The 16308-nt window shown below is 36.8% G+C and overlaps 2 protein-coding genes across 5 annotated transcripts; one reads left to right on the top strand and one right to left on the bottom strand.

Moving 5' to 3' along the window:
- Nucleotides 1–835: 835 nt before the first annotated feature.
- LOC149380968 (BTB/POZ and MATH domain-containing protein 4-like) lies at nucleotides 836–3177 on the bottom strand. Of its 4 annotated transcripts, none has more exons than XR_016293894.1 (5): nucleotides 2626–3177; nucleotides 2094–2439; nucleotides 1738–2008; nucleotides 1570–1667; nucleotides 1279–1403 (listed from the first exon to the last, which is right to left on the bottom strand). XR_016293894.1 is itself a non-coding variant. In XM_089601926.1 (4 exons), exons 1-4 carry the CDS (start codon nucleotides 3012–3014, stop codon nucleotides 1207–1209), a joined length of 1203 nt encoding a protein of 400 aa, XP_089458052.1. In that variant the 5' UTR covers nucleotides 3015–3177; the 3' UTR covers nucleotides 836–1206. The 4 variants fall into 4 exon arrangements, 2 of the variants coding, with proteins under 2 accessions (XP_089458052.1, XP_089458053.1); XR_016293893.1 differs by having other exon boundaries at nucleotides 1334–1468; XM_089601926.1 differs by lacking the exon at nucleotides 1570–1667 and having other exon boundaries at nucleotides 836–1403.
- An 11364-nt stretch (nucleotides 3178–14541) lies between these two features.
- Nucleotides 14542–14955, top strand: LOC149380967 (uncharacterized). The gene has a single exon (XM_089601257.1). The coding sequence runs from the start codon at nucleotides 14542–14544 to the stop codon at nucleotides 14953–14955; it is 414 nt and encodes a 137-aa protein (XP_089457383.1).
- The last annotated feature ends 1353 nt before the right edge of the window (nucleotides 14956–16308 follow it).

The raw sequence follows: 16308 nt of genomic DNA, 5'->3' as shown, positions 1-16308 counted from the left end.
CCTAGGAGATGACCACCCTCAAGGAGAGTCCTCGGAAGATTTGAGATTCTCTAATGGTCAAAGCGTCGAGTGTATAATCAGAACAAAGACATGATGACTATTAAATGCAAAATGCTAACACCGCGTACAAGCAACAACCGTGGAGAAGGTCTCCCAGAAAATCGAGTTTGTCCTAGGGTCATTATCAAAGGTAGTTAGTTCACTGGAGAGTCATTCTCCGCTTAAACTTTCATCTTAAGTTCACAACTCTCAAGTGAAAGGTCCTTAGCTTTGAGTAGGAGGTCGATGGCGGAGAGATTGATCGGGGACTGCCAGAGAAAGCAGAGATGAGGTAAAAAATATCCCCTTTAGAACGTGCATCGAAATCACAAAACCCGGCACAATGACCAGCCACCTACAACTAGGGCAAGTGATAATAATGAGGGCAACTGTATTTTTCCCAACCAAAAGGCTTAAAGAGTGTCAAGATATCGAAGAGATGTCAAGCACCAATTACAGTCTTTTACTCTTTACATCACGAGTCGGATCTACAACAAGACATGGAATGTTTAACTTGAAGAAAAAACCGTCAAAGAGCTGGGGAAAGTCTAGGAACATGATTTAATGGCTAACTTATGAAATTCCAAAACCACATATTTTTTGGTTCAAATTCAAACATTCTCTCTCTTGATGGTTTCTTTACCTAGAAATCATTGATGATTGTCCGAACTTTGGAACAACTTGTTCGCCACCGAACAAGCGCTATAAACTTACTCCGACGAAGGAGACTTGAAACTCAGCACCGAAGGTTTGGATGAAATGAAAATGTACAACTCACAATACGGGTAATTGATTAAATGAACAATGTAAAAACAGTACACTTGGAATTAAATTGATTAAGATATATTCGTAGAAGTAAAGTTAAGAGAAGTCGGTTCTAAAAGTAACTTCTTCGTAGGAAATAGAGTCCCCTAACAATAACGACTTAACCAAACTAAAAATCATAGACCTAAGAGGACAGTATTTTCATAGATATATTCGATTATGCAAAGGGGTGTTACAATCATAACCTCTCTACTTACTTACAGAAATTACACACTAAATAAAACTAGAAATCATCGATCAGAAAGAACGAGTGGGGAAAAAGAATTCCAAAACAATAAGAGAACCTAACAACGATTCCATATCCTAATATTATCTGGACTAGTCCAACATCACGGACAAATTTCACCTCACAACTTTTTGCCTGACCCGCCGCCGGTTTATCCTATCCTCGCCAACGGAGGTCTGTGCCAACACGCTCTGTGACCCCTCATCACCAATAGCGTGCCCGTCGTAGAATCCCGCGATTGTCTTGAGAAGCTCTGATTGCAGCAAAGGAACATTTTCTTTGAGGTGCACAAAACCCTCCGTTTTCAGTACAGCTGCAAAAAATAAATATATAAATGCTTCTGAAATTTCAAGCACTCTTCCACGAGGGAACATGTAGCTTTGGTTCATGAAGCAAATATAACATGGAAAGAACGTCGTTAGATTATTGAAATCCGGCCACTGCCACTCTAAATTAAGTGCATGCATTCACAAATATACCTGAAACTGCTTCGTTTCTTCGGAAATTGGAATACCACAGACACACAATACACACCCTCCGCCCCAAAAAAACTCAACATCCTCTTAGTATTTGGTTGCTGAGTAGTACAAACAAATTGTAATAATAATATTAGCAAGAGAAGGAACTTTCAAATCTGAATATTGTACCTTTGAGATTCTCCACGGAAAATCTTAGACATGCAGCTTTTAATTCAGAAGCATTGCATCGATTGGCCAACATGAGAATTTCTGCGACCGAATCAACAGATATGTGCTTACAGATGCGAGACTCGCATATCAGTTTGAGCCTGTCAAGGCCATATGTATTTGCCACTGCTAATAATTGAGCTGTGAAGTGGTCTGAGAACAATTCTGATGAACTAGACCGTGGATCTTCTTCCTCTACCAGGTTATCTCGGTAAATGAAATGCAACATGGCCTGTTATAAAGTACAAAGTTAGATCAGGAAATAAAAAAGGGAAAAGCAAAGTTCAAAACCTAAGAATTGAAACTTTGAGTGGCACCTTAAAAATCCTTGGTTCCATATCAGTGATTAGAAACTCTGTACCATATTCCCCAACCTCATCCAAGAATTTGGATTGGAAAATAGGAGACCGAGCAGCCAATACTAGCTTGTGCGCATGAAACTTCTCGCCAGACACATTAAAGGTTATATCTGAGCCTTCCATATTATCTAATAAACTGCCAAACTCCGATCCCGTTCCAGACTCCAAAACTTTAATAGATCTAAGCTCCAGCATATCCACTTTCGACACCACAACCCCGACCGTGCAATTGATTATAAGGATATCGTCCTTGAGATAGCCCAAAGTTTCAAGCAAAGCTCGTTTGAAGAAACGCTTATATCCCCTAGTATACAAACAAACCAAATGCACCGTATCAACATGTTTTTCAATCTCCAATGGCACTTTCAATCCATGTTCTATATCATACACTTTATTTTCAAAAACTTTACAACTTCAAACGCACGAAACCCATGAGAAATATCACAAAGGAACAAGGAAGATAATCACAAAATTCAAGAAAGAAACGCACCACATGCTTCGCCGACATTTGAGGGTGTAAGGACCGCTGTCGAGCGAGCGATCGAAGTGGCTGTGGACCTTGTGGTGGCCATTTCCGCTCTGGTCGACGAGAGTGAGCTCGAACAGAGCTCGGACGTCCGTGCCGTCGCTGGCTAGAGCGATGAAGGCCGAGACGTAGGCTGAGTTGTCATCGGGGTTCTTTCCGTCGGGGTAGAAGTAGATCGCCCATTGATAACCCCCAACGGTAAAGGTTTCGCTGGTTAGGTATTTCCCTGAGCCCATGCCTTTGACCAGAGAGTAGCCCTGTATCACGAACCTGTGCGACCCGTTCACCGTCTCCGTCAACGACCGCGAGCTCGTCGCTGGCGATTCCGTGGAGCGATCGTCATCCACCGCCATGGGACGATCGGTATGTTCGTTGCGTAGGGTTTTTAATGGGATCGGAATTAGGGATTTGGGTTCGTAGACCTGATTTCCTGGTAAGCCTTAATTTCCGGGGGAAGAAGACTACGGTTACGATTATGAATATTCTGTAGAAGCGATTCTGCAAATGTGACGTAAAAATAGGCCAAATTAAGGAATAATTTTATTTTTGCCCCTTGAACTTATTGACGAACCACAGACTTTGTCCCGCTTTTTGTTTCGTAACAACCGGTTACCATCAACTTTTTTACATTTTTCAAAACTCATCCTTCCGTTAATGTTTCTAACAGAATTTGACACGTGTCATTGAATAAATGAGTTTAAACGTAAATTTACCAATATACCCTTAAATTTTGTATTTTTAACATTTAATTTTTTTAATATTTATATATGCGTATATAATATAAATTTTTTTAATATAAATTTATATATGCGTATATAATACCCCGCGCACGTCACCTTGGGCGATGTCGGCTCCGACGCCATCTCGTCGCGGGCCCCACCACCGTCGGCAATGGACTTGATCTTCGTCGGCCACATCAGCAGGCTCTTCCTTTGGTGGTGCAGTCTCTTTCCCGGCTCCAGCGGCCTCGCAGGGCTGCATATCGGCTTCGGCATAAGGTCCACTTGATAGCTCAGAATTAGAATCATGTCTTACTCGTGGCTCAGGTCCACGTCCTCGAAAACATATTTTGCTGGCCTGCGAATCCAAGAACAGAGACCAAATCAAAGAAAAAAAAAAACAGAGCATGGCCTGCGAATCCAGAAAACCCCATCACACCAATATATTATAACCAAAAGCTTTCTTCTTCTTCACCAAAATGGTCTCTGCACAAAACAGAGGACGAACTATCATCGCTCTTGTGCTCGCCGCGTCCATCTCCTTCGCCGGCCTCGCCCACGCGCAGCCCTACGCGTGCGGCGGCGCATCGACGACGGGGATGGGATTCTGCGACGCGTCGCTGGGGATCGACGAGAGGGTGGGGGACCTGGTGAAGAGGCTGAGTCTGCCGGAGAAGATAACGTTCCTGGTGAACTCCGCCGGAAATGTGAGCCGACTGGGGATTCCGAGGTACGAGTGGTGGTCGGAGGCTCTTCACGGCGTCTCCTACGTCGGTCCTGAGACCCACTTCTCAAGCCTTGTCCCCGGAGCCACCAGCTTTCCTCAACCCATTCTCACCGGAGCTTCTTTTAACTCCTCTCTCTTTGAGGTCATTGGGAAGGTAATGATAATAATAATATCACGTCTTTTAAGTTATAACTAAACCAATGCTGTTTATTTTTTATTCTTTTTATGTACGTTGTGTGAATAGAAGCAGAACTGTGTTTTGGTGAGATATAAATCTTAAGTTTGTGTGTATGTTGTTCTCTGTTTTTTTTTTTTTTGGGAGGTTGGTTTTGTTTTGAGTTTTTGATATGTTGTTTAAATTATATTAATTAGTTCTTTAAGTTGATCATGGACGCTTAAATCTGTTGATTTTATTTTGTTAATGCATTTTTTGGGTTGTTTCACGTTAATAAATTCGAGAGCTCTATTTATTATTATTTTATCTGCTTTAAATTGCTTTCTGCTGTCAATGTTACTCAAAGAGAGAGAGAGAGAGAGTAAATGCTAATATTACGATTTTACCCAATATTTTAGTTAGATCTGTTAAATATTTGACGGAAGGATGAGTTTTGAAAAAATTAATAAAGTTGAAGGTAATGATTGTTACAAAACAAAAGGCGGAATAAAGTCTGTGGTTTATCTATAAGTTCAGGGGGCAAAAGTAAAATTAATCCTTAAATTAACTATGAAATGATGGAAAGTTTTCTATTTTTTTCTATTTTTATCGGAGGCAAGTTTCTTTTTATTAAGAAAGAGCTTATATTCGAAAATCATTACAGAGGCATACATAATCAAAATAACTTTTAAAGTAATATTCCCTCCATAACTAGAATAATCTCCCCCGTCTTTTCCATAAATAGTAGGTCCAATGTATAAATACAATTTTGTTCTCCCTTTATTTTTTTTTTCTTCCTCTCATTTCCCTTCTTTTCATTTCTTTGTTTTCATCTTCACTTCTCTCTCTCTCTCTCTCTCTCTCTCTCTCTCTCTCTCTCTCTCTCTCTCCATCTTCGACCTAATCGGTACCAAAACGGAATTGGAGATTCGCGAGGCGGCAGAGACGAAGTCGAAGGAAAACTGTTTGAGGCGGGATTTCAAGTCGGAGATGGTGGATGAGCGATCGGAAATCGTCGACGGTGAAGATGAAGTCTTGGTCGTCGAATCTTTGGAGCGAGTCAAAGTGGTGATGGAGTTTCAGCTCCGGTGAAGCTTCCAGCGAAGAATTCGAAAGTAAAGGCGATAGAGTTTCAGCTCCGGAGAAGACTGAAGAGATCGGCGGCAAGGAGGGCAAAGGTTAGCGAGAAGGGCGATGATTAAGCGACGATTCTACAAGTTCGAACATGGCGACAGCAAAGACGAGCCCTCCGACTCATCATCCTCTTCGGCGTCCTCTGCGTCTTCGGACACCGACTCCGACGGCCGAAGCTTCCTGCAATGAATTCAAAAGTGAAGGCGATGGAGCTTTTTAGCTCCGATGAAGCTTGAAGAGACCGGCGGCAAGGAGGGCGAAGAGCGAAGGTTGGCGCGGAAGGCGATGACAGTTTAATGGTGATTGTTGTTGTGCCGCCGGAGATTGAGCGGCGGAATCGAGATTTTTGCCGCCCCTGCTAATTGTTTTGATCTTCGATATGTACAGACAGGTTTTTGTGGTTGTATTTTGATGACTTCTCATGGATTTCAAAAATAATGTTTAGAAGACGGAGATGAACTTCGTAAAAGCGTAGTTTTTCGGTTTTATCTCTCAAAGAACTAGCTATAGGTTTTAGTTATAATTTTCAATTCATTATTTTCAGGTTTTCTTTTAACCAAAAAGCTCATACGGGGTTTGTTTTGTATAGACATAGGGCGTGAAAAGTTATTTTGTTTCTCTTTGATAAGAAGACCAAATTAAGTGTAATAACAAAAGAGAGAACATTTCTTCATTCCTTCACAAAATCTAGTTTTAAATAATAAGTAAATAAATAAAAATTTAGTTTTTCTGTCACAAAATCTCAAAACAAATAACGATAGATAGTACAAATAATAATCATAGATTTTTTTGCTTTTATTTTTAGTAGAAATAGTGAAAAAAACCGTGTCCTCTATGTCAATAAATCATGCCGATGGTTGACATATATGTCAACAAATTATGCCGATTGTTGATATTTATGTCAACAAATTATGTCATTTGTTGACATAGATATCAACAAATAAACAAACTTTTCAGTGTTGTCATTTGTTGACATATATATGTCAATAAATCATGTCATTTGTTGACATATATATATCAACAAATCAACAAACTTTTCAATGTTGTCATTTGTTGACATATATGTCAACAAAGTGTGTCAATTAATGACATATATATATATATATATATATATATATATTATATCAACAAATCAACAAACTTTTAAGTGTTGTTATTTGTTGACATTTATATGTCAACAAATTATGTCAGTTGTTGACATATATATGTCAACAAATCGTCGATCATTGACAAATTTCTAAAAAAAAAGATTTTTTGAAATATGTGAGACCCGGAGAAAACAAATTAGAAAAAAGAAGTAAAAAAAATGGTAAAAAAGGCTAAAAAATATTCTCTCCAAAATTTACTAAATTATAGTTTTGGTGGAAAATGGGAAATGAGTTATCAAATTGTGGTAGATGTATCAATTTCTCTTTATAAAGTCAAACATTCAATTTTTTTTAAAGATAATATATGTTATAAAAATATTAAACAAGATTAAATAAAACCTATGGTAAAAAAAATCAAATTATTACTTGAAAAAAAAATACACTTTCAATATAAAAGTTGTAACCACTTGGGAGATAAAACTTTCAAACACACTATCATACATAATTTTCACAACACACTAATAAGGTTGAGGATCTAAGTCTCGTCGTATAGAGAGAAAGTATTTATGTTGTTAAAGAAAGTGAAGTGAGAGAGAGAGAGAGAGAGAGAGAGAGAGAGACGATGTTTCTCTAAATCGAGAGAACTTACTCCAAGCGTTGTATGAAATGACGTATTTATACTAGAGCTTGGAGACTTTGAGATGTTTGATGGGTCTTTGAGACATTTAGGCCAAGGAGGCAAAATGAAGGGCGGTCCTCGACAAAATGTGCTGAGGACTTGGGGGTTAGGTGTACTTTTGAGTGGAGTCCACGACGTGTTTCTCCTCTAATATCAGTCTCAAGAACCATTTATATCCGTGAAATAACCACATTGATAAAGCATTGAAAATCTAGACAAACCTTTGATTCACTAAGTGCTTCTAAAATATAAGATACTAGAGATCGATGTTTCTTTTTTTAGTTTTGTTGTCTATCGACAAATTGTTGGCGCATTATTATTTAACAAAATGTATGTGGTTGATAATGTATGGTAAAAAGGTGGCTATGCACTCAAATGATAGCAAACTACATTCAAAATGTAAATATTAGCGAGTGTTAAATTTAAAATGCTAATTAATCATATATATATATATATATATATATATATATATATATATATAAAACTATACTTACAATCAAAAGTAGAATGAACCGAGAGCAAGTCCATGTAGCAAAATCAGCCCCTTTCTCATGTTGAATTGGTTATTTATTTACAATATCAACCTTTCTAACATATATCACGCAATAATCAAATGAATGTCTTCTCAACTTGACATCCTCTACATGACTCTTATTCTTATCCTCATGACATACAAATACAAAAGATAACACCACTATCTTTAATTTATTCGTTTTCACTTTTTCCGTTAGAATAACATCACATGAAAATGGTTATTTACCTAATATTTACCAAACGTTGGCTATTTAGCAATGTCAAACGTTTAAATTGACTATTTTTCCTAATGGACCATTTTTTTTATCCCCCAACGAAATATTCTTTATATTTGGAAAATTAATTTTCCTATAAGTTTTGCTTCCAAATATATTTCAACCACTGGGATAAGCCGAACATTTCAAGCTGGATATTAAAGGTGCCTTTTACGAACAATCAACTTTCATGATATTTTTTGGTTTCCACCTCTCGACGTACTATCATCCACGTCAATGTGAAATTAATCCCTTAGTAATTTGAGACATCGAACAAATTAATCATTGAACCATTGTAATCCTTCATAAAAGTCTTTCAAAATATCCTATGCGATTCAAATCGTCGGATTTTCAAATCCGGTTTAAAACTAGACACCGGCTTGAAAAATCAGATTTACAATTATTGATTTAGACAACCAAATATTAGTTTATGACCAAAATAGCCTTTTATAAGACAAAATAATATAAATTTTAAATTTTAGTTTTGGTAATTGAAGAAAGACAAAATCAAACCAAACCAATCTAATTCCACTAAATCAAATTAACCAAGCTAGATTATTTAAAATTAGAGGATCTTGTAATCCTACTATCACGTATATTACGTTTATGCTCGTTTTCTTTTGTTAGTAACACTACTAGAAAGTATTCCTTTCACGCCACTTCTTTAGACGGCGTTTGATGAAAAACACGCAATTTAATGTATTTTTATAAGCGCCGTGAAAAAGAATAGAATGTGCTTACTTGTAAGCGTGGTCTTTTCTTTCGGGCTAATCAGGCGTCACCACGCCGTGTGTGTAGAACTATAGACGGCGTTTATATAAACGCCATCTATAGTTGAGATTGAATTAGATAATGACACGTGGCGTGTCAGACTTTTAACTTATTCGAATTTCTCTCTTCGTCTTCATTGTTTCATTTTGCGTTCATCTTCTTCGTTCTTTCTCTCTGGCAATATCTCTAACCCTAAAACTCCATTGACATCCTCTGCCTTCTTCATTGACGTCCTTAGCCCTCATCTGTCATCGTCGACCACACGCTGCCTTGCCGACTACCCCTTATTTGCTTCCCTCCTCGTTGTTCTCGCGATTTGTACGCTCGATCGGCCGGTTTCATGCGGTTTTTTTCTCTTTCAAATACTTGAAGATTTCTAATTTTTTTTGTTTGTGTAGGTGATATTGTGGATTCTAAACAGTGTTGAAGTGTTGGATTCTTGTTTTCGGCCTCTAACATGACCTCCAACATCGATTTAGGGTTTGTAACCTTTTCTTACGTTTTACGTACTTATGTGCCGAAAATAATTAGGGGTTTTTGTATTCTAAGTTATGTTGATTGTTTTAGAGTGTTCTTGAACCATTGCGTTGGTGTGATTTGCCTGTGTTCATACTTTCCGACCTCGTTCTTATTCGGCCTACCATTTTGAGGTAAATTTTCTTCAATTTCTAAGGGTTTTTTTTTTTTTAATGTTATTTTTTATTTTTTGATTGTTGCATTGTTATGATTGTTTATTTGGATCTGTATTGATCAATTTGTATTTGAATAGTTGATTTGGATATGTTTTAGCTTGAATTTTTGAAGGTTTCCAACTTATATGGTTTGAAATTGGGTATAAAGTATTGAATGATGATAATGGTAGGTCCAACATGATATGTTAAAAGGCGTTTATATAAAAATGTCCTCTATTAAATTAAAAAGATTTTTTTTGTCATTTTATTGTAAAAGATTAAATTTATAGTAAAGTTCTTTTTTTTTTTTGTGAATTTATGATATGATTATTAAATGTATGATTGTGTTTGTTTGATATATTATTTGAGCGTCATCTAGTACGGCATGGAATCTTTTTTTATTCATTTTCGAGCGGTTTGATGTGATTACGTGAGTCAGTTTTTGTATGATTCTTCTTTTCTTATAAAATCTAGCTAAAATACAAGATTTATACTAATTTCATGTTATGAGAATATAGGTGGATGAAAACGAGGGTAGAGAACCGAATCGAGCTGAAGTTTAGATAGAATTACGCAAAGACACAGAAGGACAACTTATGAATGAAGCAGAAGTGATTCATAAAAATCGTAAGTATATAATATTTAAGTTAATAAAGTGAGTTAATAAATTGATATATATGTTTTGTTGTTAGTTATGTGTAGGAAAATCTATGAGCTAGAAAAAGAGAATGGACATTTTCAAAACATGGATCCGCGAGTATCCTAACGACGACTCTATCGAAGGTTGAGTATAGCGGATGCACTCGGACTGTAGGTGGGTCAACGCCTTGGGAGCGATTTTTGTCGAGATTATTTTCTAGGCAAAAAGCGGACCTTGATGCCCAAAATCAGACCTTGTTGTTGCAAGAACAAAATAAAGAACTCGAAAAGAAGTTGCGAATGTTTGAGTGAGAATGATGGGGGAACACGAGCGGAGGATCAATCGGATCTCAACAACCGTTCATGCCGTTCATGCCTTTCATGCATCATAGTGGTGGTAACTATCGTCCAGAACACGGTATGTTGTATTTTCTGTTCACTCCGCAGGCAATATTCCAATATCGCCCTACCTATGGTAGGCCATGGCCCCGCAAGTCCCACCATTGGATTTTGGTTCACAATATCCGTAATTTCATAGTACTTCTCGCAGTTAATATACGAAAAAAGTGCCGACTCATTTGAATACGATTGTGGAATTGTAAGTATTTGAACTCGCAGTCACCATGCGAAAAGAGTGTCGGCTCATTTAAAACACAGTCGGTAAGTGTTCCTGCTTGCTTCGCCCGATTAAAAGTTTAAAACACTCATTTTTATAGTGTCAGACAATCGAACCCCATGGACGTACAAAAATGGAAGTCCATGAAGACCAGAGTCCCATTGCTCTTGCTCATCTTGGCGTCACATAATTTGATATTGTTGGGATAGATCTAGGATTAAGAATAATTTATCGCTTCTTGTAAGCGGCGGAAAATAAAAAATTCTTTAAAACATGTAAAACAATTTTACTACCTAGACAAAGTGCATGGAAATGTAATCTAAAATAAAACTATAATGAGTTTTCACTCGGTACCTACCTCGCTTGAAGCTTGAGCGTTGAGCAGCTTGTGGTTTGGTTGAATTGCGTCTCCCCACTCAGCTTGCCTCTTTCGTGTCTTCTTGAATCCGAGCAATCACGATAGTTTCTACCACTAGAGTCTTCTAGTTTGGAAAAGATTTAGTGTGTGGGCACTATTAAACACAATGACCTAAGAACTAGTCTTAGAGCCAAAGAGCTAATACAAAATGCTAGGTCTAATGAGGACCTAGGTGCTAAAACAAAAGAGAGAGAAGAAGAGATGGAGATAGGGGCACGGCCAAGTAGAGAGAGAAAGAGTTTTCGTGAGACTATTACATCAAATGCATATAAGCAACAACTACTACTCTTCTTGTGGGCATCAATGCTATCAGATATCCATTGAATAACAGTAGCTGATTATTTTAATTTAATTTTACTTTTGTTAATATATGTTTGGTTGGTCAGACATAGTTATGATATCAGTAGCTAGTGATGATAATTCACCGGTTGTTGTCTTCCCTGATGACGATGCAGGTAATTTCATTTGCAACAATGTCGAATCCTGAGAGACGGCGAGAGGAACTACTTGGTGTTCCGTGTCACCAGAGAAGCATGCAAAGCGCAAGTCTTATCTTGTGAAGGTGGATTATTTGAATACCTCCCGAGGAAAAATGACATGCGTTTGGGAGGAAAAGAATTTGACCGGAGACTCGCACACCACTTATCAGGTCAATCAAGAACAAGTATGACATGAAGAACATGGTGGCTCTCGAGAAGCTCATCGGAGAGTGTGAGAGATTAAAGATAGCGTTGAGCGCACGGGATCAAGTAGGCATGGAGATCGAGGGCGTGACGTTATCGGAGCCGTTGACGAGGAAATGTTCGAGAACATAAACACATGTTCGAGAAGATTAGTGCTTTAGCGTTGTTGGCTTTGGAAGAGACGGGGCTCAAGAAGGATGACGGCATTGTTCTCACCAGAGGAAGTGCAGTGATTCACAAAGGGCAAAAGGACTTCAAAGATTTTTTTGGTATCAAAACTACGGCTCATCTTGATCCGAACGAGGTTCATGTCATGGGTGCATTGGATTTTTATCAGATTATCTTGCGTGACCCAAGTGAGAGATATCAAAATGATTCTAATTTCTTTTTGTTATTAGTTTGGTACTATGATATTAGTTATGTTGAAATGCAGCGAATACCTGGCTTAGTCCTCTACAGTATATGAGTCCTATGAACGCGGGAATCAAAATAGCTGGCGGTGTGGTGACGAAATTTATTCGAAAAAGAACACTGATTGGGTGTACGAAGAAGGATGTTGAAGGAGTCTGTGGAAGAGGGAGATCGAATGTTTTAGCTACTAAACCTAAAAACACACAACAACTTTTCTCTGTCCAACTTAAATTATTCTCTTTAGGCTGATAATTTGAAACTCTGCAATATAAACGACTATTTTGTTCTCAACTGATAATGAATACATATAATGGCTAGAAAAAGGAAAGAAAATAAGAAGGAAAAATGTTGGATATAAACTATTTTGTGAAAGGAGTTAGTAAACAAATATGAGAAAATGTATAAAGGCCTTTACTGGTATACTAAAATAGCTCATTGATTACATAGCAATAACATGTATATATAAATAAACATTAGCAGTGAGAATAACAAGAAAAAAGGCAGACAATGACAAGGTCCCACACTTCGCTCTATCTAATAAACATATTAGTGCCTCGGTCCGAAATTTTTTCCCATTTGGACCCGTAAGTCGGCTCGAGAAATTCTCCTTAAGACCTCCGTAGCTCGAGGCGGTACGACTCCCTTGCTTATCTTTATCTTTTCACTTTTTTTATTTTCGTTACGTGCACGAATGACGTATGACATAAAATATACATGATAACATGACTAGAAATAAGAACATGATATAAGTAGTCTAATTTATAACATATCACCACATAACATAACATACCATATCATATCATCACATAACATACCATAACGTATCATATCATAAACTCAGCATATCATCACATAGCATTCATAATTTATCATACCATAACACACATATGTCAAACAATCACACAAAAATAATTTCAAAAAAATATTATTAACTCATTCAGATCATATACTTATCGTATTTTGTATTTGTGAACTAATCTGTGTTGCAGTGAGATTATTCTCACCTTCGTTTCGGAAGGTACAACCGTTGGTCGTGGACGGCTCAGGAAAACTAGACGGCTCGGAAAAGCTAAGCCGCTCGGAACCTAATCGACGGAAGAGATTTTCGGGGATCAGCTTAGAAACGGATTTCAAGACATACTATAGATTCTGGAAATTTTCAGAAACGACATTCAACGTGAAATTACCAAAATACCCTTGTTATTAGGGTTTCGGTGAAAAACTAAAACTCTAAGAAAACTTCTGTAAAAATTTTAGTACGTATAAAACATAATTTTGATCACTTTTTGTAAACGCACCATGGCCAAAATCTTTTTCCACCTATTTATTAAAAATAAAAGAAGTGCTCAAATCTAACTTTAAATTTTTTGCCAAAAACTGTCTGCGCACCGTTTTTAAAATAATCAGAAAATATTTTTTATTTTATAAAAATATTTTTCGATTAAAGGTTTAGATAGAAGACTTTAAACCTAACTTTTTAAAAAAGAATCAACGCAAAACCAAAATATTTGAATCCACAGTAAGCGTTTAAAGTCTAAAAATCGGAAATAGGTCTCAGGTCTGCGCACTGATTTGAAAATAATCCGAAAATATTATGTATTTCATAAAAATATTTTTCTATTTAAGATTTAGATAGAAGATACTTAAACCTAACTTTTACTAATAGAATCAACACAAAATCATACTCTTTTAAACCAGTGCAAGCGTTTTAAGAAACCGTTTTCAAGGAATCCTATATATGTCTTAATTAAACCCTAAAAGCCCAAACAGTAAACGCCCATACCCTAATCCTATTTTTATTCTTAAAATAATAATAATTAGTATTATTATTATTACTTTTATTATATATATATATATATATATATATAAACGTATGTATAAATGTATGTATAAATCCTATCACGTGATGACTACCATGTATAATATAACATTATCTTATATAATATAATACACTATATTACATAATCATATATATATATATATATATATATATATATATATAATCATACGTACAAAAAAATTCAATTAATATATATAATCATATACTATATATATAACTATATATACATAACTTAGTTATAATATATAATTTGTATACAATATATATAGATATATATATATATATATATATATATATATATATCCATAATTTGTACCTTAAAGTGTATATTAAAATTCAAAAACACACCAAAGCACACATAAAAACTAAAACTTCAAAAACTATCACGTAAATAAATCATTAACTACTTTACTATTAAAAGAAATACTAGCATCACTCAAAACATAAATATTTTAGCCTTTTAATTAAGCTTAAAATTTGGGATTTCACAAAGCGAGTCAAAGTCATTGGCCCCCACAACGACGCGCTTGTCCTGGTCTTAGATGTATCGAACTACACAGTCTCTCAGATTCTCGTCGACAGAAAGTATTGTCGACGTCATCTATCTAAGTACCCTCGGAAAGATGGATATAAATGAATCCGAGGTCGAAAAAGGTTCGGTGGAACTCACCATATTCTATGGGAAGTCAACTTCGGCCATCGGATCCATAAAGCTAGCCATCTACGCAGGCGGCGAGAATAAGCTCATTGAATTCGTCGTGTTGGATTGGTTCTCGGCATTTAACATGATCATGGGAAGGTCCTGGATTCAGTCTATGAGGGCCGTCCCATCAACTTACGATCAATGCATCTGTTTGCCTAGCCCGAATGATATAAAAGAAATAAAAGGGAATCAGTTGGCAGTCCGATCGTGCTATCTAAGCGGATACAAGCTTGGACACCAGCCCGATCAATAGCAATTAATGGTTGTCAACAAACCTAGTTCACCGATTGAACAAGTCGAAGGAATAAAGAGCTTGAAATTCAAGATCACCTACGTCTAGAATTGACCAACTTGCACTACTACAAAAATGGGCTTTGAAGTCACCCCTATAGCGTCACTTGCAAAAATGAGTGACGTTTAATATTTTTTTCGTGTTAAAAAATGACGTGGCATCAGTCTAAATGTGCCATGTGACTTAGCGGGGCGTCGCTTTGTATAAAATTGATGCCCTATTTATTAATCCTGCGAAAAAAAAGATTCAGCGTCGCTTATAAAATGACTGACGCTCTAAAATTGACGCGGTTTATTGTTATGGCAACAAGTGACGGGACGTCGCTGAGTAGACAAGCGATGCCCAATTTTTTTCTTTTTTGACATGGACGTCGCTTGTAGACCATGTGTTGTGATTTTATTTGACCGCTTTATACCCAAAGTTTTCAAAACTTCTCTCCTGAGCGTTTCTTAGTGAATAACATTAATATTTAAAGCTTTATCGGGCTTTTGCCCATTATTATTAGGGCATATACTTGACATTCTTTGCCATATAATTTTTTTGGCCGGTCTCTTCATTTGCTCACAGTCTTCATCATCTCTGTTTCTATCAACTCTTCTGCTTTCTCAATTTTTTTTTATTCTCTCACTCTCGATCTCTCCGGCTCTCTCAAACTTACTGGTTGCTCGATGGGTCTCGCACTCGCCGCCAAATAAGTTCACGTGCGCCGCCGTGATATCGCCGGATCTCTCGCCACGACGGTCTCTTTGCGCCACCACCTCAATGACCCTCGTCTATGCCATCACCGGAGACTTCGTCGCTTTCAAGAAAAAGGTCTTGGAAATCTCTGACGCCTTAACAAGGGACTTTGTCATTTTTGTTTTACTAGATCTAGTATTTTTTTTATGCTTTTCTGGATCTATTTCTTAACCTAAAATTCTGAAGTTTTTTTTTTTTGTTACCATCCTAAATGAAGATATAGTCTGGCGGAGGAACTTGAGAAACGGAACCCCCACGAGAACCGCTACGTCGGCGCTTAAGTTCTCGGCCGAGGGCTGAAAACGGGTCTCGACGACGTCCATGCCGAAGGCTTTATCTTTGTAAAAAGTACTTATGAATCTCAAAAAAAGAATTATTCGTTTTTAATACTAAACAAGCGAATTTTTCGATTATGTTACACAGATGTTATTGTATCATCAAGTTTTGTTACACAGAATGTTAGATTATGTATGTTTACACGGGATGTTCTTCTTTTGTTTATTTCTTCTATGGGAATTTTGTTTTGTTTCGATTATTGAACGCCATTGTTCTGTATCAGTTTCAAGTTTTTTATTG

The sequence above is a fragment of the Urtica dioica genome, chromosome 11, assembly GCF_054948205.1.
Source record: "Urtica dioica subsp. dioica isolate 48M chromosome 11, U.dioica_male_clone48M_v1_H2, whole genome shotgun sequence".
Lineage (NCBI taxonomy): Eukaryota > Viridiplantae > Streptophyta > Magnoliopsida > Rosales > Urticaceae > Urtica > Urtica dioica.
This window is presented reverse-complemented; position numbering and strand designations above follow the sequence as displayed.

Bases quoted from the DNA above. Each gene is read 5' to 3' on its own strand.
- LOC149380968 (XM_089601926.1), bottom strand. From the start codon at position 3,014: ATGGCGGTGGATGACGATCGCTCCACGGAATCGCCAGCGACGAGCTCG. The intron at 2,440-2,625 runs GTGCGTTTCTTT...TTTGTATACTAG, and splicing joins AAATGTCGGCGAAGCATGTG to GGGATATAAGCGTTTCTTCA. The intron at 1,404-1,737 runs GTACAATATTCA...TATTTTTTGCAG, and splicing joins TTCCGTGGAGAATCTCAAAG to CTGTACTGAAAACGGAGGGT.
- LOC149380967 (XM_089601257.1), top strand. From the start codon at position 14,542: ATGTATCGAACTACACAGTCTCTCAGATTCTCGTCGACAGAAAGTATT.